Source organism: Solanum stenotomum, chromosome 10 (assembly GCF_019186545.1).
Source record: "Solanum stenotomum isolate F172 chromosome 10, ASM1918654v1, whole genome shotgun sequence".
Classification (NCBI taxonomy): Eukaryota; Viridiplantae; Streptophyta; class Magnoliopsida; order Solanales; family Solanaceae; genus Solanum; species Solanum stenotomum.
The window spans coordinates 37,730,676-37,758,402 of NC_064291.1; the positions used below are offsets into that span (position 1 = coordinate 37,730,676).

General features: G+C 33.1%; 3 protein-coding genes and 1 non-coding gene across 53 annotated transcripts in view; 1 reads left to right on the forward strand and 3 right to left on the reverse strand.

The window, feature by feature from the left end:
* Positions 1 to 8,127: 8,127 nt before the first annotated feature.
* On the reverse strand, positions 8,128 to 10,723 carry LOC125841162 (vacuolar-processing enzyme-like). Its single transcript, XM_049520227.1, has 9 exons — positions 10,556 to 10,723; positions 10,001 to 10,165; positions 9,629 to 9,785; positions 9,452 to 9,537; positions 9,126 to 9,310; positions 8,934 to 8,982; positions 8,651 to 8,851; positions 8,363 to 8,569; positions 8,128 to 8,272 (listed from the first exon to the last, which is right to left on the reverse strand). The coding sequence occupies exons 1-9, from the start codon at positions 10,721 to 10,723 to the stop codon at positions 8,135 to 8,137; spliced, it is 1,356 nt and encodes a 451-aa protein (XP_049376184.1). The 3' UTR covers positions 8,128 to 8,134.
* Positions 10,724 to 13,505: 2,782 nt separating this feature from the next.
* Positions 13,506 to 13,604, forward strand: LOC125843371 (U6 spliceosomal RNA). Its single transcript, XR_007443973.1, has one exon. It is a non-coding gene; the product is annotated as a U6 spliceosomal RNA (small nuclear RNA).
* Positions 13,605 to 18,100: 4,496 nt separating this feature from the next.
* LOC125841167 (vacuolar-processing enzyme-like) lies at positions 18,101 to 21,002 on the reverse strand. Its single transcript, XM_049520230.1, has 10 exons — positions 20,797 to 21,002; positions 20,246 to 20,413; positions 19,981 to 20,075; positions 19,602 to 19,663; positions 19,426 to 19,511; positions 19,123 to 19,343; positions 18,946 to 18,994; positions 18,624 to 18,821; positions 18,339 to 18,545; positions 18,101 to 18,247 (listed from the first exon to the last, which is right to left on the reverse strand). The coding sequence occupies exons 1-10, from the start codon at positions 20,962 to 20,964 to the stop codon at positions 18,110 to 18,112; spliced, it is 1,392 nt and encodes a 463-aa protein (XP_049376187.1). The 5' UTR covers positions 20,965 to 21,002; the 3' UTR covers positions 18,101 to 18,109.
* A 1,999-nt stretch (positions 21,003 to 23,001) lies between these two features.
* Positions 23,002 to 27,727, reverse strand: part of LOC125841149 (lysine-specific demethylase JMJ25-like) — a 53,921-nt gene continuing 49,195 nt past the window's right edge. The window contains exons 15-28 of one of the 50 annotated variants that reach the window (XM_049520164.1): positions 27,535 to 27,699; positions 26,926 to 27,036; positions 26,729 to 26,839; positions 26,531 to 26,641; positions 26,333 to 26,443; positions 26,135 to 26,245; positions 25,567 to 25,731; positions 25,369 to 25,479; positions 25,171 to 25,281; positions 24,973 to 25,083; positions 24,721 to 24,885; positions 24,437 to 24,604; positions 24,194 to 24,355; positions 23,002 to 24,119 (exon numbers count right to left, since the gene is read on the reverse strand). In XM_049520164.1, coding sequence (XP_049376121.1) covers positions 23,421 to 24,119; positions 24,194 to 24,355; positions 24,437 to 24,604; positions 24,721 to 24,885; positions 24,973 to 25,083; positions 25,171 to 25,281; positions 25,369 to 25,479; positions 25,567 to 25,731; positions 26,135 to 26,245; positions 26,333 to 26,443; positions 26,531 to 26,641; positions 26,729 to 26,839; positions 26,926 to 27,036; positions 27,535 to 27,699 — 2,412 coding nt within the window. In that variant the 3' untranslated portion in view covers positions 23,002 to 23,420. Of the gene's footprint in view, positions 24,120 to 24,193; positions 24,356 to 24,436; positions 24,605 to 24,720; positions 24,886 to 24,972; positions 25,084 to 25,170; positions 25,282 to 25,368; positions 25,480 to 25,566; positions 25,732 to 26,134; positions 26,246 to 26,332; positions 26,444 to 26,530; positions 26,642 to 26,728; positions 26,840 to 26,925; positions 27,037 to 27,342; positions 27,448 to 27,534; positions 27,700 to 27,727 lie in introns of all 50 variants that reach the window. The other 49 variants (XM_049520166.1, XM_049520165.1, XM_049520167.1 and 46 more) reach the window with 49 other exon arrangements.

Here is a 27,727-nt window from a genome sequence, read left to right on the forward strand (position 1 = left end):
TCCAGAGAACTACGCAATTTGGAGTAGATCGATGAAAATTGGATTAGTAGGAAAGAACAAGTTAGGATTTGTGGATGGAAGATACACAAAGGATAAGTTTGATGAATCTCTACATGAATTATGGAAAAAGTGCAATGCAATTGAGCTATCATGGATAATGAATGTTGTGAGCAAGGAGTTGTTGAGTGGAATCATGTATGCTTTAAGTGCACACAAGGTGTGGGTAGATCTAAAAAAGAGGTTGGACAAGGTTGATGGATCTAGAGTTTTCCATCTGCACACAGAGATAAACCATTTGACTCAGGGCACATCTTTTGTTTCGAGCTATTTCTCAAAGATGAAGGAGCTATAGGAGGAATTTGATGCCCCCATGCCATGCCCTGGGTGTGAATGTGTAGAATCGAAGAAATATATAGAGCATTTTAAGTACAGAGACTTTTGCAGTTCCTAGTGGGACCAAATGATTCCTATGTGCAATGTCGAAGTCAAATCATGATGACAACTCCAATTCCAAGCTTGAACAAGGCTTACTCAATGGTGATATCTGAAGAGAGTCGTAGATCACTGGGGAAGGTAGTACATGTAGGTGAATCTATGGATGGAATAGCTTTGTTTAGCAACATGAACAAAATCACTGGAAATCAAAGAAATCCTGGTGGAAGCTATAAGGATGTTGAGAACAATTTTAAGCCAAGGAAGAAAAGTGATTTCTATTGTGATCATTGTGGAATGAGAGGTCATACAATTGAAAGATGTTGGAAGGTGCATAGGTACCCATCAGACACTAGATGAAGGAGAAGAATGCGAGGAAATCAAAATGCATTAGGAGGATTCAATACATCAGCTAATGCAGTGAAGTATGAAGAGCAACAAGCTCAAGAAAAGGACCTTCATCCAGGTATGGCAAATGCTAATGAAACAGGTCGCAAAGCAGGCATCATGTTTACTCAAGATCAGTATGAACAACTGATGAAGTTGATCAACAAGGGCAGTGTGACAGATGGAAAAAATGTGACAGGTATACTTCATTCTTTCTTAGTCAAGCATAACATTGATTATATTAAGTGGATAGTAGATTCAGGAGCAACTAATCACATGACTTACAACAAAAACTTGCTTAGTAACATTAGAAGATCAGATGACAGATGTCCAAGAAAGGTCTATTTGCCAGATGGAAATGCTATTGAAGTATCATGCAATGGTTCTTGTGATTTGGAAGATGGGTGCATGGTTACTAATGTCTTGTACATACCAAAGTTTCAGTATAATCTTCTATCAGTCACAAAACTAACAAGGAATTTAAGGTGTTTTATTAGTTTTTATCCTGATCTATGCATCATGCAGGACCTTCACAGTGGGAAGGTGAAGGGGATTGGTAGGGTTGTTGATGGATTGTACTGGATGCAGATGCAGTTGCAGTTGAAGGATTTTCAGAAAACTATGGTGGCAACTGTACAATCCAAAATTGTTTGATGCAGGAGAAGACTTGGCAGTTTGGCATCAAAGGCTGGGTCATGCTCCTGACAAAGTACTAGAGAAGTTACCAAACATGAAGTTTAATTCAAGTAGTAATAGTAGTAGTAGAATAAATGATACCATTTGTCCATTAGCCAGACAAAGGAGATTGTCTTTTCCTACTGGAAACAATAGACTTGCTACACCTTTAGAGATGATACATGTTGATGTATAGGGACCTTATAGAGTGTGTAATCATGATGGGAGCAGATACTTCCTTACTTTGGTTGATGATCACAGTAGAATGACTTGGATTTTTTTGTTGAAGTTGAAGAGTGATGTAATTGTCATATTGAACCGGTTTTTTGCATTAATAAAAACTCAGTTTTGGTGCAACTGTCAAAGTTTTTAGAAGTGATAATGGTACAGAGTTCTTTAACTCAGAATGCAATGCTTTGTTTCAATCTTATGGGATGATCCATCAGAGTTCGTGTGTACATACACCTCAACAAAATGACTTAGTTGAGAGAAAATACAAACATATTCTAGAGGTTGCTTGAGCAATAAGACTTCAAGGTCATTTGCCTCTCAAATTTTGGGGAGAGTGTGTCCACAAGGTTGTTTACATCATCAATAGATTGCCACTGTCTGTCCTGAATGCCAAATCAGCCTTTGAATTGTTGTATGGTAGAAGTCCTTCCTTACAATACATGAGAACTATTGGGTGTTTATGTTTTGCAAACACCCTCACCAAAGGAGACAAGTTTGAGCCTAAGTCTATGGGAGCAGTTCTCATGGGATAGTCAGCCACACAGAAAGGATATAGGCTCTATATCTTGTTGACTAACAGTTTTTTTGTTAGCAGGGATGTACAATTTAGGGAATCTATTTTTCCCTTTCAGCTTTTACAAAGTGGCAAGTTGAAATTGTTTCCATCTGGTGTTATGACCATAGATTCAGGCCCCATTCCTGTTGTTGTGCCTGATCCAACACCTATGGCCCCTCCACATGATGACATAGATGAACCCACTAATGTGGTGCCTGATGACAATTCTCCTGCTCCAGTACCACATGTCCCTGCAGTTGGTGTGAAGGTTAGAAGATCTACCAGACTAAAAACTCAGCCCTCATGGATGCAGGAATACATTTGTAGTAGTAAGTCTCACACTAGTTCTTTTGATTTATGTCAATATCCTATGTCCAACTACACGTCAAATTTAGGCTTGTCTGGTACATATCAAGCTTTTTCTAACCAAGCTCACTTCCCTAAAAGAGTCTCAAAGTTATGCTGAGGCCGTTCTGGATCCTAAGTGGATTCTAGCTATGAATCAGGAGCTTCAGGCTCTTCAAGACAACAACACTTGGTCCTTAACTGATTTACCTCCTCATAAGGTACCAATTGGATGTAACTGGGTATATAAAATCAAGTACAAGGCCAATGATGATGTTGATAGATACAAATCCAGACTAGTAGCTAAGGGTTATAACCAGCAAGAGGGCATACATTATCAAGAAACTTTTTTCCCTGTGGTGAAAATGGTCACAGTGAGGGTTGTTCTAGCTCTTTCAGCTTTTCATAATTGGTGCTTTCACCAAATGGATGTATACAATGCCTTCTTGCAAGGAAATTTATTTGATGAGGTGTATATGCAAGTCCCACAGGGATTTCCCAGCCAAGGGAAGAATAAAGTATGCAGGCTGCAAAAATCCCTAGATGGACTCATATATGGACTCAAACAAGCCTCAAGACAATGGAACTTGAAGCTTACTGAGGCACTGCTTGAATCTGGCTTTACTCAGAGCCATTTTGATTATTCCTTATTCACAAAAAAACTGGATACAAGAATGGTGGTTATACTGGTTTATGTGGATGATCTCCTGATCACAGGAAATGACCATCAACTCATTTTGGAAGCAAAGAGGGCACTGCAGTCCAGGTTTAAAATTAAAGAATCTTGGTGAAATAAAGTACTTTCTTGGGATTGAGATTGCAAGATCAAAGCATGGCATCTTGATGATTCAGAGAAAGTTTGCTATGGAATTAATCATAGAATTGGGACTGGCAGGATCTAAACCAGAAACTACTCTTATGGAACTCAATCAGAAGTTGACAACAATTGAATTAGATGATCACATAGGAGTAAAGGGAGATGACAAATTAGAGGATTCAGGACCATATCAGAGATTGATTTGAAAGCTTCTATACTTAACCATGACTAGGCCAGATATATCATATGTCATTCATACACTCAACCAATTTATGCATTGTCCAAAGAAGTCTCATATGGAATCTGCTTTAAGAGTTGTGAGGTTTATTAATAATGCTCCACGGTGTTCTTATGAGTTCAAGGCAGTCAAGCAAGCTCAGAGGTTTCTGTGATGCAGACTGGGCAGCATGCCCTATGTCAAGAAGATAAATAACAGGTTATGTGATGAATGTCGTGCCCTGTTTTTCTCAAAACGAGTTTTGGTGCACGACCTAACAACTCTTTTGGGCTATAGGTGATTAAAGAATGAAGAGTAAGGGTTCAAGTTACCTCGAGGGGAAGGTGTTAAGCATTCCTCGAAGTCCACAAATGTGGGTCCCGATCGTATCTCATGCATTTTATGTGGGGTTACAAGTAGCAATTAACGTCACTTCATTTATTATTTTATTTAATTAGCATGATAACAAGGTGATAACTATGATTAAACAATTAGGATTAATTAAATTATCTATTTTATTAATTAAGCATGCAAGACTAGGTGATGTAATAGACGAAAAATAAATATTTAAACAATTAATAAAAGAGGAGCGAGGAGACAGAAATTACACAATCAAATAGAATAAACAATTTTTATATTTTATTTAGGCTACCCCAAACAAATATAATAATAAACAAATAAAGGGATAAAGGAAAGGGAGACTCTGAAGGACTTTAGGATCAACACTTGACTTTTCTTTATTTCGGTCAGTTACTCGTAGGGCCAGACAAAACCAAGGTTTGTCCTTAAGACCGAGTCGATGTCATCATCTCCTTAGGGCCTAAACTACCCCTACCCCACCACCACATGCTTTTCGTCTCTAAAAGGTGTCTAGCGTCCCCGCTTAAGGTCCAAGAGGCATTGGACTGCTATTAGAAAGGTTTTAGACTGAAATAAACTCCTAATAGGCCCACTTAGACACCAAGTCAAACAGATTGGACGACCATTTAGCACATAAATCTCATATTGGCCTCTAGATTTATTTATTAACATGCTTACAAACAAACACATAATTAGTGAAGGTCTCATGCTAAGTGTGGCATACAAGCATACAATATTTACTAATTCCATAGGGTGCATGCCATAATTCAAATTTTATTAATTGATTTTAAATATAGCAGAAGTGTGACTATAGGTGCAGAAATTATTTTAGACAGTAGTAGAGCTAATTATTATTGCATAAATTAAACAGTAGATGTCAGGAAAAAGTGATCACATGCAGAAAATATCTCAAGACAGTAGCAAATTTTATTATTAATGCAGAAAAACTATTCTATTAGCTAATTTTAGAAATGTGGCTAAAAATATTACAGTGTGCAAAAAATTTATTCTAACTAATTATTAAAGGGTGACAGAAAATAGTATAGCATACAGAAGTATTTTTGTTTTAGAGCAGCAAGCAGTTGTACAATGTAGAATTAATTTTCGAGAGCAAGATTTAATCAGGGTTGATACTAAAATTAAAACAATGCAGGAACTAATTCGAGCATGATTTTATCAGGATAGATTTTAAGATTAAAGCATCCAAGAACTGATTTGTTAACTTTATTTTAAGTAGAAGAATAGTGTCATTATTTGTTTAACAGTGGCAAAAAGATGTAAAAAAAGATAGCTTTTATTAGTATTTTAACATGCTGAAAATGATTAACCTGATCCAGTTAATTTTATTAGACCCCAGGGTGTAATCTCTAAAAGTAAACATACTGAGATTATTTTTTTACTGATTCATAAACACATCTAAATTGCAACATACATATAATTAGTCTAAATTATTAAGATCTTACCTTTGTTTTAAAATTCCAGACTTTAGTGACATGCTGAGAGTTGATTAAACTTATGTACATGATCTCTAAGTGCTTGAAAGATTGAAAATATTGTAACTCCTATAGGCATGATTTTTAAGTGTGAATATGCTGAAAATATGATCAAACCTATAGGCATGATATCTAATTCATTTAAACGAATTATTAATCCTATAGACATGATATTTATCTAGTATGTAACAAGTTTAAACCTATATGCATGACTTCTAAACCCAAAACATATTGGAATTTATTTAGACGCTATAGGCATGGTATCTAAGATGACAAAATACTATAAAACATATTATAACAATATTCCAAGTTATTCATTTATTATATAAAGGGAGCTTTAGTTGAATTACATGGAACAAGGAGCGAATATATCACTTATTTGTGAAATAGTTATGAAGGTGGTTAATGCTAATCCCACAACACATTATAATAAGCAATTAAAACACGAACCATTTTTTAAATTAATTAAAGAATTAAATAGATGATTAATGACAAGAGCATATTCCGTTAGATCTAAACAAATTTGTTAAAATACGAACTATCAAACAAATCACAATCCTATGAGTATGCCTTCAAACACAAATAAGTTACGATAAAATAAATAAACAAGTAGCATATAAATCCCCTCCCCCTTAGACGATCCCCCAAGTTATTTTATAGATAGAGAGAGTTAGAAGTTTATACAAATATTACAAACCGAAATAAATAATAAAATACAAATTCAAAATACATAAATTAAATAATCTCGTCTCATGGCAACTCTTCATATCTTGAAATTTAATGTCAAAACCTGCTAGAAAGGATAATGTAACACACATATATATAATGGTGAAGTAATCACAACATCAAATATTCATAGCAACAAATTACTAATTTCATGTGAGCGACACACACAAGAAATCACAACAAACAAATAATAACCATAGACATTATCACACATAGAGAGGGAAAAAACGAAAACTAATCCGGGTGCTTCCTTTTATTCATTCCAACATACAACAATATTCAAAGTAATAATGCAAAACAAAATTTAACCTAACGAAGAGGAACTAACCAATTATGCAGAATATTAATCAGCAATGAAGACCAAACTTATTCCGATACTAGACCCGAACACAGCAAAACCAAATAGAGAAGCACTTAGAATGTTCACCCAATTTATTTTTTAGAGTAGAGAGTATTTTATGCTCTTGTTATAATGTGCAAGTGTTGAAAAATATATAGGTGTGTTCAACCGTGAGTATGAGAGTGATTGTTAAAAAGTCCCTCAATAAGAATGAGAGAGTATGTTTATATAGTCAAGAGAGCACCGCCATAAAGGGAATAGAATAACTAAGCAATCATGGAAATTTTATTTCCTTAACAAATGGGAGCAAAATCAGTAGCGATATTTACCAAACAAATAAAGATTTTTTCCAAAAATAAACAAGTAAGAATCAATTTAAATTCTAATCACGCCATTAGCGAAATTGATGATACTCGAAGAACGCTCGAAACCCTAGCATTTCTCCTCTTGGAACCTTGCTCTAATGCCTTGAAGTGTTAATGAACGTAAAAGAATTGATTAACACTTTCTAAGCCCTTAATTAGGTGTAAAACATTGTGGTTTAGACTTAAAATATGAGTTAAAACGATGTAGTTTAAGTACCAAATGCATATGAGAAAGACCAAAACTACCCCAACTTAAAAAACCAACGAGGTTCCTTAAAAGGGAGGTTTCACGGACCGTTTACGACTCCACGGTCCGTGAAACACTTCACCGGCCATATAGCCAGCCGCGAAGCTTCACCTGCCCGACAAGGATTCACTAAAACGGGCATAACTTTTTAATTCGAACTCGAAATGAAACAAACTTAGTGGCATTGGAAAGAGGACTCAAATGCCTTTAAGTGGTCATGGGCTACCTAATTCATTATGTGCTGAGAGATATGATTGTTTGAAGTTGACCCAAAACTTAAAAATTGATGGGTGGCTTGTAAGGACCCCTAAACGGACCGTATAAGCCACCACATGCCGTCTAGGATCCCATCTAGGTGACCCCCACCTTAGCAGCCTTGGACGGTTGGCCACCATTCCCTAAACGGACCATTTAGGGTGTCGTGAGGGTCTATGGTCCATTTTTGGTTCGTAGACTTGCCCGTTACCCTCTCTTTAGGCCTTTTAGAAGTCCAAGGTGTTATACGAACGATTCAAATTTGTAGAGCAGAGTTACGAGGTGTTATAGAATGATTGGGGTCTTAGCTTAGAAATTTCCGGAATGTTACATTATATATCAATCGTTATTTGCATCTATCATTTCAATTTTTAATCTTTTTTCTTAATTTTTGTGTATTAGATTCCTATTCTTTTATCTTAGTTTTTTTTCTCCCTTTCTTCTTCATCTAAACCTCTGCAAAAGTTCCTCCAATATAATCATTATCATCAACTTTTAAATTTGTTTTTATAAAGTTTTAGATATTATCGTCATTAATTTTTAAAGTTAAAAAAGACGCCATCAATACTTGGTCTTTGGTACGTATAACATATAAAGAATTAAGTAGCAATAGCAGTCATAAGATTTATTAATAATAATGAAGTTGCTTAATACAAACTACATGATCAGTAATTAATTAATTCCTTAATTAAGAAGAACATGTTTGTTTAGCAGCTGCATCCATTTGGTCCCTTTGAATTCCAGCATTACACATATTAGCAAATCCGCGAACGTGTTTTTTACCATAGCTAGTCAATGATCCACAATGCGACTCAAATATCTTCACCTGTACATCAACACAACATTAATTTTTTTTTATACTGTCAATGTATATATGATCATTGTTATAACATATAGACGTGTAGTATATACTTACAAAGGATTTAAGACAATCCCAATCATCAACAAGGGGTTGTCCAGCAGGTCTAACAATGTTGAGCACTTCTGGACAATTATTAACTCCAAATAAAATTTGTCCAATATGTTTTACACTCTTGTCTACATGTTCTCTTTCTGATATAACTTCACTTAGTTTCCTATAAGCTTCTGATTTTCTTATAGACCCTTCCGGAGCATTCTGAAACTGTGAAATTGATCGTATATTTAAACATTGTTTTACGTATGTACATACAAAAGTTAAAGTTATGTAAGATTAAATAATCACCTTGGATATGAGATACAAGAGTTGAACATCGCGTTGATTAACATGTCTTGAGTTCGAGGGGTTGTTATTGGTAGAAGAAGAAGTATGTTGTGGGGAATTAGAACCCATATATTTGGAAAGAGCATCCTCATGTATATGTAAATCACCATATTCCATCATATGGGAACCTTCTGTACCATTATTTAACACTCTTTTACGAATCTGATATAAATGATCCAACGAGAAGTTAATAATTACATTTATAAAATTTTGAATTTAACAATTAACAACTATGTGATCTTACCCGTCGAAATTGTTTCTTCAAAGTTTCAACTCGTCGATCCTGCAAATCACTGATTTATACGAATTACAAAGTGTAGTTAGTTTAATTTGAAATATAATATATCACATTTTTTAAATTATTTTTTAATTTAATTCAATAATAAGCATGTCAAATTAAAGAATGTAACAAACATATACATACATACATACATACCTATTCTCTAGCCAAGAAACACTGAACAAATCTCCCAAGCAAGTATCTTCGTAATCTTTTGGTGCACAATACGTAGCAAAACTATTTTCATCGGATTTTGATGCAGTCGTTACATAAATATTTAAACCTTTATCAAGAAGACCTTCAAATATGCTTCCAGAATCACAAGCTTCCAAGTAAAATACCTAATAAATTAACAACCTACGTTCATTATTCATACCTCGATCATATATATATATATATATATATATATATATATATATATATATATATATATATATATAAAATTGGTTTAAACTAAACTAGCTAGCACAAAAATTACTTACCATTTTTTTATAAGTCCTAGAACCATGTTTTTTCTTCAAGACCTCATTTAGGTCCTTGCCATAAATCGGTGGTTCTACAGGCATTTCTAAACATGACAAAATTAGATTAATTAAAAACTTTGGTCAACAATATTTTATATTGTATTTTAGTTGGCGTAAGAAATTAAAAAACTTTACCAATTACACCCGGACCACCATGATCAGCATAGTAAATAAAAATATAATCATTTGGACCACTGTTCACAACTTTTCCACTGCCTCCAGTTAGAGCACTTTTGTTTCCCAGGATAACACCATAAAAGTTTTGAGCATTACAATTTTTTCCCGTGTAATCCTACAAATATAAATCTCATAAAAAAAATTAATCAAGTGTGTATATATCTAATATATATATACACACACATTAGATTTAAGTAATTACAAATAATTAGGGGACGGAACTAGAAGTTCAAATACGAGTTCGGTTGAATTCATTAATTTTTCTCAAATAGTATATGTTATTGACACTTGAAATTGTCATTATAAAATTCAGAACTCATACGTACATACCTTGGGTACTCCTTTGTACACATCAGGGCCATGTGGCTTATTTATGATAACTCCAGGTCTAGGATTTTCAGAATTGTAAGCAATGTCATCATACATGAATACAATAATGTGTTCATCTTTTAGACCGCCTTTCTTCAGTAATTGATAAGCATGACATATATCAGCCTGAAATTTTTAGCCCAAATTAAGAAATTAATCAATCTAAGAAACAATTTTTTTTAGTGGTTTTCCAAAGGATCTTGTCATTTCATTACTTTATTTTTAACCATAAGTTAACTTATTCAACCTTAACTATCTTTTCACTTTTGTGACAAATTGGGTCCCGTGCCTGGAGAATATATGAATGTCTTTCTCCCAACTTACTATTATCTCCCGATAGGAAGAAAGTCATTACCAACTCTTTGAACATTGAACAATTACGCATGATGGTGGTTCATTATTTTTACTTCCATCTTTGATGTTATTGCTAGATGAACACGAGTGTTTTTCAGTACTGATTCATATGAAATTAGCATGTGTAGTATCACATTTATATTAAATATATGTATGTATTACCTGGTGTCTGTAATTATACCAATCATTTGATCCAGCTACTAACACAGCCCATTGAGTTCCAATTGAATGCTCATGATCTTCAACAATACTCTCGATCACGTTACTACCCTCAATAAGTACCACAAAAAGTGCAACTAGGAATGATGCAACATTAATTTTGACAAACATTTTGAACTTTAGAAAAGTAATTATATATTTTGCTGCTTTAATTTTGATTAGTGATGAGTTAATCCATTGGGTAACACAAATTAAATTTATAGAGTTTTCTAATTGTCTTATTCTATGCGTGTGGTTATGAATTTAATTATGTCAAGTTGTTAAATTTTTCTACATTTGTTTCTCTAGACTAAGATATATACTCCCTCCGTTCCATATTAGGTAGACACTTTCTGTTTTACACGGTAATTAGGGGTGTTCATGGTTTGGATAAAAACCGATCCAAATCGAAAAATCAAACCAAATCGATTAAATGAACCGATTTAATTTGGGTTTTGGTTTGGTTTGGTTTTAGATTGTTAAGAACCGATAGTATTTGGTTTGGTTATGGTTTTGTTCGAAAAAAATCGAAGAAATAACCGAACCGAACCAACAAGTTATATACATAAATTTTATTATTATACATACATAATATATTATATTCATAAACAATTTTAAAGATTTTATATATGTTTCATCAAAATTTATTTATAATTTACTTATGAAAGAAAAAATGTCCAAGGTGAACATTTTTCTTATTGGTTTCATGTATATGAGTGTCTATGGAAATTCTTTGTGGGACTGAAAATGTCATTGTCTCTTCCTTCTATGCCAAAATAGTGAATTTTGAAGTTTTATTCAGTAAATTCAATGATCGAAAGTTCTATAATGCCAGTCATTCTAACTATTTTTTTTGAATGGATAGTTGTCACTTTTTTCACGTTTTGAATGAATTGTTTCTTTTATTTTTATGTATGGTTAATAATCGAATAACCGAACCAAACCAAACCAAAACCGAAAACAACCAAATCGATAAATATATATTATATTTGGTTTGGTTTGGTTTTGATAATTTTAAAACCGATTAAGTTGGTTTGGTTTTGGTTTTGACCAATAACCGACCCAAACCAAACCAAAACCGAAAACAACCAAACCGATAAATATATATTATATTTGGTTTGGTTTGGTTTTGATAATTTTAAAACCGATTAAGTTGGTTTGGTTTTGGTTTTGACCAATAACCAACCCAAACCAAACCAAACCGTGAACACCCCTAATGGTAATTAAGAGATTATTAATATATTGATCAACTTTACTATTTTGCCCTTTGTTCATATTAATTAGCCTCTTGAAAAAAAAATTATATCTTCAAAATTTGTTTAAACTTCCAAAGCCATATTAATTGTTGGGGTAAAATGAAAAAAATTAATTAATTTCATCCTGATTTAATAAGTGATCAAGTAATATGAGACAAATACTTGTAGTAAGATGTCCATATAATTTGGAATGGTGATAGTAATATAATTAAGTAGAAGTATTACCTTGTGGGGGTAATTAGTCTAATAATAAACGTTCATCAAACATATAGCAAAGAGAGTTGTTAGAATTTGCCTACTTATTTGAACAAACAAACGATATTATATATAAATGTGCAAATAATTTATGATCTTACTCCATTTACTAATCCTTAAATTCAGTGTAATTAGTTAGAGGATAATACAGTAATACTCCATCCGTCCACTTTTCATTGGTATGTTGCGCTATTTGAAAATTAATTTAACCAATTTTTTTAAGTTAAGTTAGATCACATTAATTTGATAGTTTGAACAAAAAAAATAAGATATTCAAGAACTATACAAAAAGTACATCAAAGATCTTATCGTTTGACTCTATAAAAGAAAACCATGACAATTAAAAGTCGACGGAGGGAGGATTAGGAATACACTTCTCAAATAATATGGGGAAAATTATGTGAAAAGACTGTTTTAAAGACTTAACTATATAAATAATATTCTTTCTCTAACAATAGTTGTCCACTATTAATTTTACACACTTCTTAAAAAACTATAAATATAAGGATAATGACAACTATTGTTGGATGGAGGGAGTAATAGTCCAATTATTAATCCTTAGATTCAGAGTAATTAGTTAGAGAATAATGGAGTGATGACTAATGAGATCACTAAAAGTGGAGTGTGGAGTGTGGCTATACACTTCTCAAATACTAATATTTTCCCTATCTTCATTTTTATTTATTAACGATAAATATTGCGTTCTCCTTTAAAAAAATATATAAAATGGAGTGCATAGTATATGACTATTAATGAATCAAAAATTCTTGAAAATGATTTACGGAATAAGTAAACGGGTAAAATAGAAAGAAAAAAATATTCTTCAACTGGTATGAGAAAGTGGATAAGTAAATTGAACTATGAGAATAATTTATTATTTGTTGTCTAAAATTATTGAATAATTCTATTAATTTACTTATTTAAATAGTTTATGAGTAATTGAGACGCATATACAACAAATAATCCTAGAAAGTTGATTATTTAAACCTCTTTTAGCTCTTTCCTGCATATTGTCAATTTTGTTATTAAATCCTAAATCAAGTATAAGTTGCAGAAGAAATCCAACCTGGCCATGAACCTCCTTTGGATTTTTTATTTACTAACTCTTCTAATTTCGATTCAAAACGAAAAAAGGATAAAATAGAAATTACTGACTTGAAAATTGAAATTCAATTCTAAAAGTCAAAGATTAAAGTCACAAAAATAAAGTAATAGTAAAACAAAGTCATAATAAAATACAATGATTTTTCTAAAGTATATTTCAAATTAAAATAATTATTTAAGTATCTTGTATATTACTCTTTCCCCGAGACCCTATTTTTGGGGAATTCTGACTCACTTCTCTCCTCTCTTCTTTCTTTCGTGAAAATATTCTCATCCTTTAATTAACAAAGCTTACATTCGTTCCTTTGGGACATCCGATAAAATTAGAATGATACAGAGAAGATTAGCATACCTCGCACAAGAATAAAAAAAATAAAGCTTACATTCATCGATATCGTGATTTGCATATTTTCCTTTAAATTATACAATTGTTAATTCTATTTTAAAGATTTTTATAATTTAGTTAAATGCTGCTTAGTTTGATTTTAAACTTTTTATTTAAGGCCACCAAATTATCAGGATTATTTTTTATTTACCATCTAAATTTGAACACTCTTCGTAAAATTTCTTATTACATCACTGCTAGAGGAGTCGTGTGCAATGCAATAATTATTCATACAAAATATAAGGATGTCAACTGAAGGTGGTACGACCCAAAAATGGACGTGATGACACTCGTCTTATCCCATTAAGACAAATCAGCCTAAAACTCAACCATTACAATAAAATGCGGAAATTTTATAATAAACTCAACAATACCCTCAAAACCTGGTTGTCACGTGTACAAACATCTAAACTATTACAATTGATTCAAAAGAAAACACAAGTCTCAAATGACCTTGTTTCTAGAATAGAACAAGAACATAAATAGGAGTAAGAAAGTCCGCTGAGATGACAAACAACTACCTCACAAATCTCCAGGAAGCTTCGAAAAATAAGAGAATAGAAAGTATCACAAAATCCAGGCTCGTAACCTACAAAAAATTGTAGAAGTAAGGGGTGAGTACCAAACCACACGGTACTCAACAAGTAAACCTCTAAACACAAGCTAAGGGGATAGAATACGGTACTCCTTACACCCCAACTAAACCTCCATAATTACAACCTGCATAAAATCAACCGAACCTAACAGTTCACAATTTACAAGCACATATCTCAACAACAACATTCTAACAATCACATATTCTCAACAACAAGCTCAATATTCATTAATCACAACCTCCACAACTAAAACCTGCATAAAATCAGCCCAACCTAACAGTTCATAATTCACATAGTACACAGCTCAACAACAACACTCTAACCATTGCATATCCTCAACAATAAGCTCAATATTCATCAATCAAAGTTCCACAGAAAGGCACTCACAAGATCAGCAAAACACAATATCAAGTTCGCTAATGATAAGTATGTCTAATGTAATGAAATGCAATGTCAAGTATAGTGATGCATGTCTGACTTAGTGATACACACCCGTTGTCTCTCAGTCTGGGACCCATGACCCATAGGGGACATATCTGTCCATGCATCCATCGCGGCATACGATATGACCTTCGATAATAGTAACCATCGCGGTGTGTGATAGTCCCTCGAAATATAGTATCCGTCACGGCGCGCGACACGTCCTTCGAAATATAGTATCAATCGCAGCGCGCGATACGTCCCTCGAAATAGTACGTCCTCTTTAATTTCTTATTCTTTCTCAATTCACATAACACTCGTCACAACCATGTCTCAGAACAATGCAAATGACATGTTCACACAATAATGATGAGATGACCATTTTCATAACATTGCACAATTCACAACAACACAATCATGATACAACATCAACAATGATTCAACAAGCCTTTCAAACCATTCTCAATATATCACACACAGACAATTAATCACATTGCCTTTTATTACCCCTTTTTCATCATTAGAATTAATCAATGTGGACAAGTCAACCCATCACCAAGTCTCATTACCCCCAAACACATATTACAAGGAAATACACAAACTTCATACACTTAACAAGAGTTTAGAAATCCACTTGTCTCAATTTATCGAACAATCACTCCAGGACTTTAGCCTTCCCTTTAGTTGGGCTTCCAAATCAATCCAATCTATTCAAATAAATAATCACAATAAAATTTTGAAACTAACAACACACATATTATTATGTGTCTAGCCTTGACCCAAAAACTCACTCAAATGTATAATAATATTCCTGAATATTGATTCCAACCAATAGGTCAAATTTCAAATTTCCTAAATTTCAAGTCTAGGGTTAAGTCAATTATCTACAATTACCAATCAATTAATTAACTCAAGTTAAATGAATAGTTCAAAATTCTCAAAAATAACTTACCAGGTCATTACATTATCCACCACTAAAAATCATGTTCGTCCTCGAACATAAAGAAGGAGAAGGAAGAATGACTGATGTTACCAAAATTCTAAGTTATGATCTTCTAGAGTCAGTGTTCACCTCTTCAAGTGAGCTCATCGTTAAAACCATACCATCAAGATCAACTATTAAGAACTAACTTATGAATCAAACTTTGGAAGATCTACAAATCAAGAGTGATTATCAAGCCACAAACTAACTCATGAACCCAATCTAAATTGAAACCCATTGGACCTTAACACAACCATCATGATGAATATTTTCTCACATAACCAAGATAACCTTCTGAATCAATATTGACTACAACTAGAAGTGAGCTTGAATCAATCACCATACACTCATAATGCACAAACAATCACAGATCTTATCAAGATTTCCTTTTCACAACACAATAATTTCATGAGCTTAAGTTATAAAAATCTGATCTTTAGACATCATGTACTAATCAAGAGAAGATCAAACATATCTAACCCTAAGAATGAAATGATCAAGTAACCACCTAGAGAGTGATACATCCAAGTATACTGAACCTCTAACAACATTGTTAAAATGCTAGATCAGTAGTTGTGATTATAGAAAAACCTTAAGAACAACAAATCTAGATCCAATGGTCCCCACATTCAATCACACATAGCCAAAACGTGATACCAATGATGAGATAAATCTTAAGTCTGTCGGACAACTGTAAATACTCATGGTAGATCTTCTATAAATTCTCATAAGCAAGGTTGTGCGTGTAGAACTACTAGTATATTTTGACTATCCCAAACAACACCAAATCTATTGTAAGTTAAATGACTAAGTCTGCCCAAGGATCCTACCCTATCAAGAGGACATAAGAGGATCGGTACATCCGATCCACCACTAGGGATTCACCAATAGATGTAGAAACACATGTGGGCATATGCAACGAATCATACTCCAAATAATGTACGAAACGAGATAGATGGTCACATAAGAATGTACGAAACCAAGGTCGAATAACACAATATACTCCCTCCAAAGCATCCATATCAAACATTTTCATTCATATGACTCCATATCTTTGATTTTTAGCCACCCACAATCAATTAGTCTAGTCCCCATTCCAATCATAAACATACTCGATTTATTGAACCCCACATACTTCTCACAGTACTCCACTAAAACCAACACTCTTACTACTAACAAACATCATAACCACACCAACCATTTACCTTACGCTCAAATCGCCACTAGTATCAAAGTCTCCTTAACACATATTATCACCTTCAAAATTCTCAAAAATAACCTACCTAGTCATTACAGAAGGTCCACTAAAAATTGTTACAACATTAGAGTCTGTACATAAATGGAATTGAAGGGCAAGAATACAAAGAGAAAAAGATGAAACTTGCTCTATACAAAAAATATACCAACTTTCATCCAGGATAAATTTGAAACTTACAACACCCTTTTAATATCAAAAAGTATTATCAAAAAGAGAATTTGTCCCTTCCATTTTCTTTTTGTATGTATTTTTTTTTCAAAAGAGTGGACTAATTAGCACTAACATTGCCCTATAGTGTTTCAATTAATTTTGAAATAAATTCATCCATTAAAAGTTTTGAAATAAGAAAATACATGAATGTGAATTGTAACATTTATTTTTATTTTTATTCTTTGTAACATAATTTTTGGAAGATACTTTTTGTTTTAGTTCTACATTATAGGTTTTTTTGGAAGATAATTTTTTTTTTTCAATTCATGAACCTATAATAAATACAATTTAATTAAAGTCTTTTCTTTCAGAACTTTTTTCCTATAAATTGAGTTTCTTTTGTTTGAAAAGATAAGTACACAAAAAAAAAACTAATTTCCCTTGAAAAAACATTTGTGAGACATTAATCAAAAGGTGATATCATCAATTCAAGAATAGAAGAGCAACATTCTTTAATGCTACTTGTTTGTGACTTAGTTGCATCCCGAAGATAAAGTTGTTATTTATTCTTCCGTTTGCTAGTGAAAGACTCCAACTATCTTCAAGAAACGTTTTAACATGCCTCAAAGCTAAGCAAGTTTTGTTTTGAATTCCTTATATTTTTATCATTCTTGTTCTAACATATAAGAGCTGACATTCAAATTACAGATGCAAAGGTTTAAGACAGACCATTGCCTCTTTAAGTTATCAATTTATACGTTAATAATTTAGTAACTTAGTTTCTTAAGAAAACCTTGGTGGGTACATATATAATATAATACCTGTGGATTAAACATATTATAATTAAGCTACAAATTTTTTTTAAAAATGAGTGACCTAAATAAAGGCATAAAGCTACAATATATACAAAATCATTGAAGCAAACCATGCATGACTTAATTAGCTTATTCTTGATATATATAGATCGATCACCAACTCTTCCCATCAATACTCACTTTGGTACGTATAACATATACATAATTAAGTAGCAATAGTAGTCATAAAATTTATTAATAATAATGAAGTTGCTTAATACAATTAGCTACATGATCAGTAATTAATTAATTCCTTAATTAAGAAGAACATGTTTGTTTAGCAGCTGCATCCATTTGGTCCCTTTGAATTCCAGCATTACACATATTAGCAAATCCACGAACGTGTTTTCTGCCATAGCTAGTCAATGATCCACAATGAGACTCAAATATCTTCACCTGTACATCAATGTAACATTAATTTTTTTTATACTGTCAATGTATATATGATCGTTGTTATAACATATAGACGCGTGTAGTATATACTTACAAAGGATTTAAGACAATCCCAATCATCAACAAGGGGTTGTCCAGCAGGTCTAACAATGTTGAGCACTTCTGGACCATTATTAACTCCAAATAAAGTTTGTCCAATACGTTTTACACTCTTGTCTACATGTTCTCTTTCTGATATAACTTCACTTAGTTTCCTATAAGCTTCTGATTTTCTTATAGACCCTTCCGGAGCATTCTGAAACTGTGAAATTGATCGTATATTTAAACATTGTTTTACGTACGTACGTACACAAGTTAAAGTAATGTTAAAATGAATTACCTTGGATAAGAGATACAAGAGTTGCACATCACGCTGATTAACATGTCTTGAGTTTGAGGGGTAGTTATTGGTAGAAGAAGTATGTTTTGGGGAATTAAAACCCATATATTTGGAGAGAGCATCGTTATGTATATGTAAATCACCATATTCCATTATATGGGAACCGTGTGTACCATTATTTAACACTCTTTTACGAATCTGATCGAATTCAAAAAAAATACAACGACAAGTTAAGAATTACATTTATAAAATTTCGAGTCAAACAATTAACAACTACGTACTTCCTAACTATATGATATTTGAAACTTTACAAAGTAATTACCCGTTGATACTGCTTCTTCAAAGTTTCAACTCGTCGATCACGCAAATCACTGATTTACACAAATTACCAAGTATAATTTAACATATAGTATATCACTTTTTTTTTATGCTTTTCAATTCAATAATAATGATGTCAAATTAAAGAATTAATCTAACAAACATATACATACATACCTACCTATTCTCTAGCCAAGAAACACTGAACAAATCTCCCAAGCAATTATCTTTGAATTCTTTTGGTGGACACTCACCATAGCTAGATTTATCACCACTGAAAGAACAATACGTAGCCCAACCATCTTCATCGGGTTTTGATGAAGTCGTTACATAAATATTTAAACCTTCATCAAGAAGACCGTCAAACATGCTTCCAGATTCACAAGCTTCCAAGTAAAATACCTAATTAATTAACAACATACGTTCATTATTCAATATTGTCATATATAATTTATTCAAACTAGCTAGCGCTAAAATTACTTACCATATTTTTATAAGTCCTAGAAGCATGTTTTATCTTCAACACCTCATTTAGTTCCGTGGCATAGACCGGTGGTTCTACAAGCATTGCTAAACATGAAAAATTAGATTAATTAAAAACTTTGGTGAAAAATAATTTATGTTATATTTTAGTTAGATTAAGAAATTAAAAAGCTATACCAACTACACCAGGAGCACCATGATCACTATAGTAAATAAAAATATAATCATTTGGACCAGAGGCGAATCCAGGATTTCAAAAAAACGGGTGCGCTATTGCTTTAGAATTTCGTTTTTTTTTTAACAAAACGAGTGTTATTAGTTACTAAAAAAAAGTGAAGTGAATTGTGGCTGGCTGGGATTGAACTCAGGACCTTGGTGTTAAAATTTGGCTGTCAAACCAGTGAACCATCCAACAACTTTAAGAATGGGTTCAACAAGTGTTTATTTAATATGTTCTTTAATAATTATACAAGTAATATATCGATTTTAGTCGGAGGACCACGGGTTCAGCTGACCCAATTTTTACACATAAATTCGCCACTGATTTGGACCACTGTTCACAACTTTTCCACTGCCTCCAGTTAGAACACTTTTGTTTCCCAAGATAACACCATAAAAGTTTTGAGCATTACAATCTTTTCCTGTGTAATCCTACAAGTATAAATCTCATAAAAAAAAATTAATCAAATATAAATAGATATACACACACATTAGATTTAAGTAATAACATCTTGACAAAATAATTTGGGAACGAAACTAGAAGTTCAAATACGAGTTCTATTGACACTCAATTGTCGTTATAAATTCAGAACCACACATACATACCTTGGGTACTCTTTGTACACATCATGACCATGTGGGTTATTTATGATAACTCCAGGTCTAGGGTTTTCAGGATTGTAAGCAATGTCATCATACATAAATACAATAATGTGTTCATCTTTTAGACCTCCTTTCTTCAGTAGTTGATAAGCGTGACATATATTAGCCTGAAAGTATTAATCTAAATTAAGAAATTAATTGATCTTAGAAACAATTTCTTTACTATAATATGTAGTATGATTAATTTAAATTAAGTTAAATAATTTTTTGTGTTTTCATTACATTATTGTTAACCATAAGTTAACTTATTCAACCTCAAATATCTTTCAATTTTATGACAAATTCGGTATCGTGCTATGATCTCTGGCTAGGAAGAAAGTCATTACCAACTCGTTGAACATTGAACAAATATGCATGATGGTGGTATCATTATTTTTACTTTCATCTTTGATGTTATTGCTAAAGCGATGAATACAAGTGATTTTCAGTACTGATTCATATGAAATTAGCAAGTGTAGTATCACATTGATTAAATATATGTATATATTACCTGGTGTCTGTAGTTATACCATCCACTTGATCCAGCTACCAACACAGCCCATTGAGTTCCAATTGAATGCTCATGATCTTCAACAATACTCTCGATCACGTTACTACCCTCAACAAGTACCACAAAAAGTGCAACTAGGAATGATGCAACATTAATTTTGACAAACATTTTGAACTTTAGAAAAGTAATTGTATATTTTGCTGCTTTAATTTGATTAGTGGTGAGTTAATCCATTGGCTAACACAAATTAAATTTATAGAGTTTTCTAATTGTCTTATTCTATGCGTGTGGTTATGCATTCAATTATGTCAAGTTGTTAAATATTTCTACATCTGTTTTCTCTAGACTATTATATATACTCTCTCCATTCCATATTTGATGAGCATTTTCTATTTTACACGGTAATTAAGAAATCAATTAATAGATTGATCAACTTTACTATTTTGTCCCTTGTTCATATTAATTAGCCTCTTGAAAAAAAATTGTATCTTCAAAATTTGTTTAAACTTCCAAAGTTAGTAAGATGTCCATCTAATATGGGACTGTGGTAGTAATGTACTCTCTCTGTCCCATATCAGTGGATCATTATACTAAATATACTTGTCTCATATTATATCACCTTACTAANATTTTACACGGTAATTAAGAAATCATTAATAGATTGATCAACTTTACTATTTTATCCCTTGTTCATATTAATTAGCCTCTTGAAAAAAAAATGAATCTTCAAAATTTGTTTAAACTTCCAAAGTTAGTAAGATGTCCATCTAATATGGGACCGTGGTAGTAATATACTCTCTCTGTCCCATATTAGTTGATCATTATACTAAATATAGTTGTCACATATTAGTTGATCAACTTACTAAATTAAGAAAGCATTAATTAATTTTTTTTCTATGTTACCCTTTAATTAATTCTTTTTGAAAGTGTTCATATTTATTTGTACAATTTCCAAGAAGTTCTTTGAGGGATAAATCAGTAAAATCATCTTCTTATTAATTTCTTAAGCAGCGTGTAAAATGAACTAATTAATATGGGATAATTAAGTAGAAGCATTACCTTGTGGGGGTAATTATAGTCTACTAATAAACGTTCATCAAATATATAGCAAAGAGAGTTGTTAGAATTTGCCTACTTATTTGAACAAATTAAACAAACGACATTTTTTTAAATATATAAATGGGCAAATAATTTATGACCTTACTCCATTTATTAATCCTTAAACTCAGTGTAATTAGTTAGAGGATATGGAGTAGTATGTGGAATACACTTCTCAAATAATATAGGGAAAATTATGTGATAAGACTGTTTTTAAGACTTAACTATATAATTAATAGTAGTCTAATTATTAATCCTTAAATTAAGTGTAATTAGTTAGAGAATAATGGAGTAATAACTAATGGAGTGTGGAGTGAAGCTAAACACTTCTCAGTTACTAATACACTCCCTATCTTTATTTTTTACTTATTAACGATGGATATTGCGTTCTCCTTTAATTTTAAAAAAATGGAGTGCGTATTATATGACTATTAATGATTCAAAAATTCTTGAAAAATGATTTAGAGAATAAGCAAACAGGTAAAATAGACAAAAAAAATCTCCTAATATGATAAAGTGAACAAATAAAAGTAAACTACGAGAATAATTTATTATTGTTATCTAAATTTAATTGAATAATTCTATTAATTTAATTTTTAAAATAGTTTATGAGTAATTGAGATGCATATACAACAAATAATCCTACAAAATTTATTGTTTAAACCTTTTTTAGCTCTTTCCTGCAAATTCTCAATTTTTTAGTTAAATCCTTAATCAAGTATAAGTTGCAGAAGGAATCCATATTTTTGGGGAATTCTGATTCACTTCTCTTCTTTCTTTCTTTAAAGCAAAGTTGGGAAGTGAAATGATTTTCATCCTTTAATCAATAAAGCTCATATTGATCGATATTGTGATTTGCCTATTTTGCTTTAAATTATACAATTGTTAATTATATTTTACATGTTTTTATAATTTGGTTAAACGTTGTTTGATTTGATTTTAACTTTTTTTTTTTGGTGCACCCAATCATCAGAAGTTTTTTTATTTACGATCTAAAACTTGAACACCCTTCGTAAAATTTTTGGCTATGTCTCGCCAATGTAACTATTCATACTATACATAAAGGTACCACTGAAAATTGTTACAAAGGACAAGAATACACAGAGAAAAAGATGAAACTTGCTCTATACAAAATATACACTAACTTTCATCCAGGATAAAAGTGAAAGTTACAACACCCTTTTAATATCAAAAAGTATTATATAGTGTTATCTTACATAAATAACATGAATTTACCTCATCATGTCATTTTCATAAGAGAATTTGTGTTTCCTAGTTAACCTTTCACAGCAGTTGAGAGTTAACTCCATTCGAAATCTTGGACAATCTCCATTTGATGGCTCACAAGGATAACCAATAAACCCCAAACAGATTGATCATACAGAACCCTTAACTCACTTCATCGACTGCAAAAACCAGATCATTCAAGATGTCCCTTCCCTTTTCTTTTTTGTTTTTTTTCGAAAGAGTGCACTGATTAGCGCTAACATTGCCTTATACAACAGTTACAAGAGTTGACATTCAAATTACAGATGCAAAGGTTTAAGAACAGACCATTGCCTCTTTAAGTTATCAATTTTCTCTTTAGCCTTGACCAACAATATTTTGGTGTCTTCAATCTTACCTACTTTTTCTTCTGCTGAAGACATAGTGCGGTTAGCCTTTACAGATAATTCAAGTCTTTTCTCTAGAATTTCAGCCTTCCTCTTCCTAAGGAACATAAGCATAGTTTCCATTTCTTTCTCTTCAGCCTCTTCTTGATCATACTTTAACTTCAATTCCATGTCAGTATTCCTCAAGTCATCTAAAGTTTTCCTGTGCTTCTCAAGATCAATGAAGAAATCTTGGCAACTAGACTCGGTCTGGCTTGCGTCCCTCAGGTCTTGAACCATCGAAGGGAATATATATTTGATCTTTACCAACAGCCTGGCTTGTTCATCAGTGAATGACGAGAGATTCTCGTTCAGTAGGCTAATTGCTTCCTTCAATACCTTTTCATTAGCTCGGTCCGCCAACATCTTCAATGGCCCTCCAACAAAATGTTTCACTGTTTCCTTTGCAGACTCCAGATTAGAATTTGGTGTACCTGATAGTGAACGAAAATGATCCTTCGGGATAGACTTTAGGAATGATTCTACTTTGTGGAAAGTTGAGTTCACATCTTGAATTATTGTTGGAGTTCGATTCTGATTAGGTACAGATGTGCTTTCCTCGGGTCGATCCTGCTTCATGCATAGGAAGAGAAGGAAGATAAATCCAGGATAACCATATTAAAGAAACTGCGAGGATGACTTACTACCTTTTCCAAAGAAAGAAAATGACTGCAAAAAGAATTTCGACAATCAACTTGAGGGGTAGTGGCATTTTCAATATCAGAAGATATTTTCCTTTGACCTGGTACCATGTCCTCTAGTGGTCCCACAGTGTCTGAAGATGCTGGTGGAGTTGCTTGTAGCATGGCCTGAAAAGAGAAGACAGATTGTTACACATCGAAAGATAAATCCAGGAAAAACATATTAAAGAAGCTCACAGGATAATTTACTACCTTTACCACAGAAAAAAGACTTGAAACAGGACTTCGACAATCAGCTTGAAGGGTTCTAACCAGCTCATTTTCAATTTCAGAAGATGTTTTCCTTTGGCCTGGAGCGCTGTCCTCTAGTGGTCCCACAATGTCTGAGGATGCAGGTGGAGTTTCTTGTAGCATGGCCTGAAAAGAGAAGGCGGAGATTGTTACACATAAAAGATAAATACAGTAAACCCCGATCCAAAATTAGGATCCATTCTTTTGGTTATCAAAAGAAGCTGTCAAGATAACTGTACTACCTTTCTGGCAGAAAAAAGCTGACTTGAACCAGGACCTTGACAATCAACTTGAGGGGTTCTAACCAGCTCATTATCACTAGCAGAAGATATTTTCATTCCCGGTGGCATGTCCTCTGACTGTCCCAAAATGTCCAAGGATGTGGGCAGTGTTGCTTGTGGCATGGCCTGAAAACAGAAGATATAGATTGTTATACATCTAAAGATAAATCCATGAAAACCATACTAAGGAAGCTAATAGGATGACTTTAATACCTTTTCTGCAGAAAGAAGATGGCTTGAAACAGGTTTCCCACCATCAGCTTGCGTGGTTCTAACCATCTCATTTTCGATAGCAGAAGATTTTCTTCTGGCTTGTGGCATAGCCTGAAAACAGAAGATATAGATTGTTATACACCTAAAGATAAAACCAGGAAAACCATACAAAGAAAGCGGACAGGATGACTTTAATACCTTTTCTGCAGAAAGAAGATGACTTGAAACAAGACTCCCACAATCAGTTTTCGCAGTTCTAACCAGCTCAATTTCGATACCAGAAGATTTCCTTCTGGCTTGTGGCATGGCCTGAAAATGGAAGATACAGATTGTTATATATTTAAATATAAATCCAGGAAAACCATACTAAGGAAGCTGACAGGATGACTTTAATACCTTTTCTGCAGAAAGAAGATGATTTGAAACAGGACTCCCACAATCAGTTTGTGCGGTTCTAACCAGCTCATTTTCAATAGCAGAAGATTTCCTTCTGGCTTGTGGCATGGCCTGAAAACAAAAGATATAGATTGTTATACATCTAAAGATAAATCCAGGAAAACCATACTAAGGAAGCTGACAGGATGACTTTAATACCTTTTCTGCAGAAAGAAGATGACTTAAAACAGAACTCCCACAATCAGTTTCCGCGGTTCTAACCAGCTCATTTTCACTAGCAGAAGATTTCCTTCTGGCATGTGCCATGTCTTCTGACTGTCTCACAATATCCAAAGATCTTTGCTGAGTTGCTAGTGGCATGGCCTGAAAACAGAAGATATAGATTGTTATACACCTAAAGATAAAGGCGTGATACATAAACATGACCCTTAACTTGGCGTCAGATGACAACTATGACCTTTAACTTTGGATGTGCACAAGTAGGCACTTAAACTTGTATAAAATTGAACAAATAGACAAATCCGTCCTACATGACACCCAACATGGCAATTTTGTGTCCTATGTGGCGTCCTACACAAATTATGCCATGTAGGACAAGTGTGTCTACTTGTTCAATTTTATACAAGTTTAAGTGCCAACTTGTGCATACTCAAAGTTGGAGGGCATAGTTGTCCGTTGAAGCCAAGTTAAGGGTCATGTTTATGTATTATGTCAAAGATAAATCCAGGAACACCATACTAAGGGAGCTATCAGATGACTTTAATACATTTTCTGCAGAAAGAAGATGACTCGAAACAGGTTTCCCACAATCAGTTTGCACAGTTCTAACCAGCTCATTTTCGATAGCAGAAGATTTTCTTCTGGCTTGTGGCATGGCCTGAAAGCAGAAGACATAGATTGTTATACACCTAAAGACAAATCCAGGAAAACCATACTAAGGAAGCTGACAGGATGACTTTAATACCTTTTCTGCAGAAAGAAGATGACTTGAAACAGGTTTCCCACAATCAGTTTGCGTGGTTCTAACCAGCTCATTTTCGATAGCAGAAGATTTTCTTCTGGCTTGTGGCATGGCCTGAAAACAGAAGATATAGATTGTTATACACCTAAAGATAAATCCTGGCAAACCATACTAAGGAAGCTGGCAGGATGGCTTTAATACCTTTTCTGCAGAAAGAAGATGATTTGAAACAGGACTCCCGCAATCAGGTTGCACGGTTCTAACCAGCTCATTTTCAATAGCAGAAGATTTCCTTCCGGCTTGTGGCATGGCCTGAAAACAAAGGTTATAGATTGTTATACATCTAAAGATGAATCCAGGAAAACCATACTAAGGAAGCTGACAGGATGACTTTAATACCTTTTCTGCAGAAAGAAGATGACTTGAAACAAGACTCCGACAATCAGTTTCCGCAGTTCTAACCAGCTCATTTTCGATAGCAGGAAATTTCCTTCTGGTTTGTGGCATGGACTGAAAACAGAAGATTAGATTGCTATACATCTAAAGATAAATCAAGGAAAACCATACTAAGGAAGCTGACAGGATGACTTTAGTACCTTTTCTGCAGAAAGAAGATGACTTGAAACAGGTTTCCCACAATCAGTTTGCGTGGTTCTAACCAGCTCATTTTCGATAGCAGAAGATTTCCTTCTGGCTTGTGGCATGGCCTGTGTGAGAAATATAGGAAAGGAATATTATTGAATTGTTGTTGTGTACATTATTACATTGAGACCCTATTTATAGACCCTAGAATACAATCCTTTACCAAGTAGGATACTATTTAGTATTCCTATTTCTATTTCTATTACTATTCCTTTTCTAATAGAATTGTATATACCTATTTCTATTCTAATAGGAATGCATAAATCTATTCCTATTCTAACAGCCTGAAAACAAAGGCTATAGATTGTTATACATCTAAAGATGAATCCAGGAAAACCATACTAAGGAAGCTGACAGGATGACTTTAATACCTTTTCTGCAGAAAGAAGATGACTTGAAACAAGACTCCCACAATCAGTTTTCGCAGTTAGCTCATTTTCAATAACAGAAGATTTCCTTCTGGTTTGTGGCATGGCCTGAAAACAGAAGATATAGATTGTTATACATCTAAATATAAATCAAGGAAAACCATACTAAGGAAGCTGACAGGATGACTTTAATACCTTTTCTGCAGAAAGAAGATGACTTGAAACAGGACTCCCACAATCAATTTGCACGGTTCTAGCCAGCTCATTTTCGATAGCAGAAGATTTCCTTCTGGCTTGTGCCATGTCCTCTGACTGTTTCACAATATCCAAAGATCTTTGCAGAGTTGCTTGTGGCATGGCCTAAAAAGAGAAAATACAGATTGTTAAC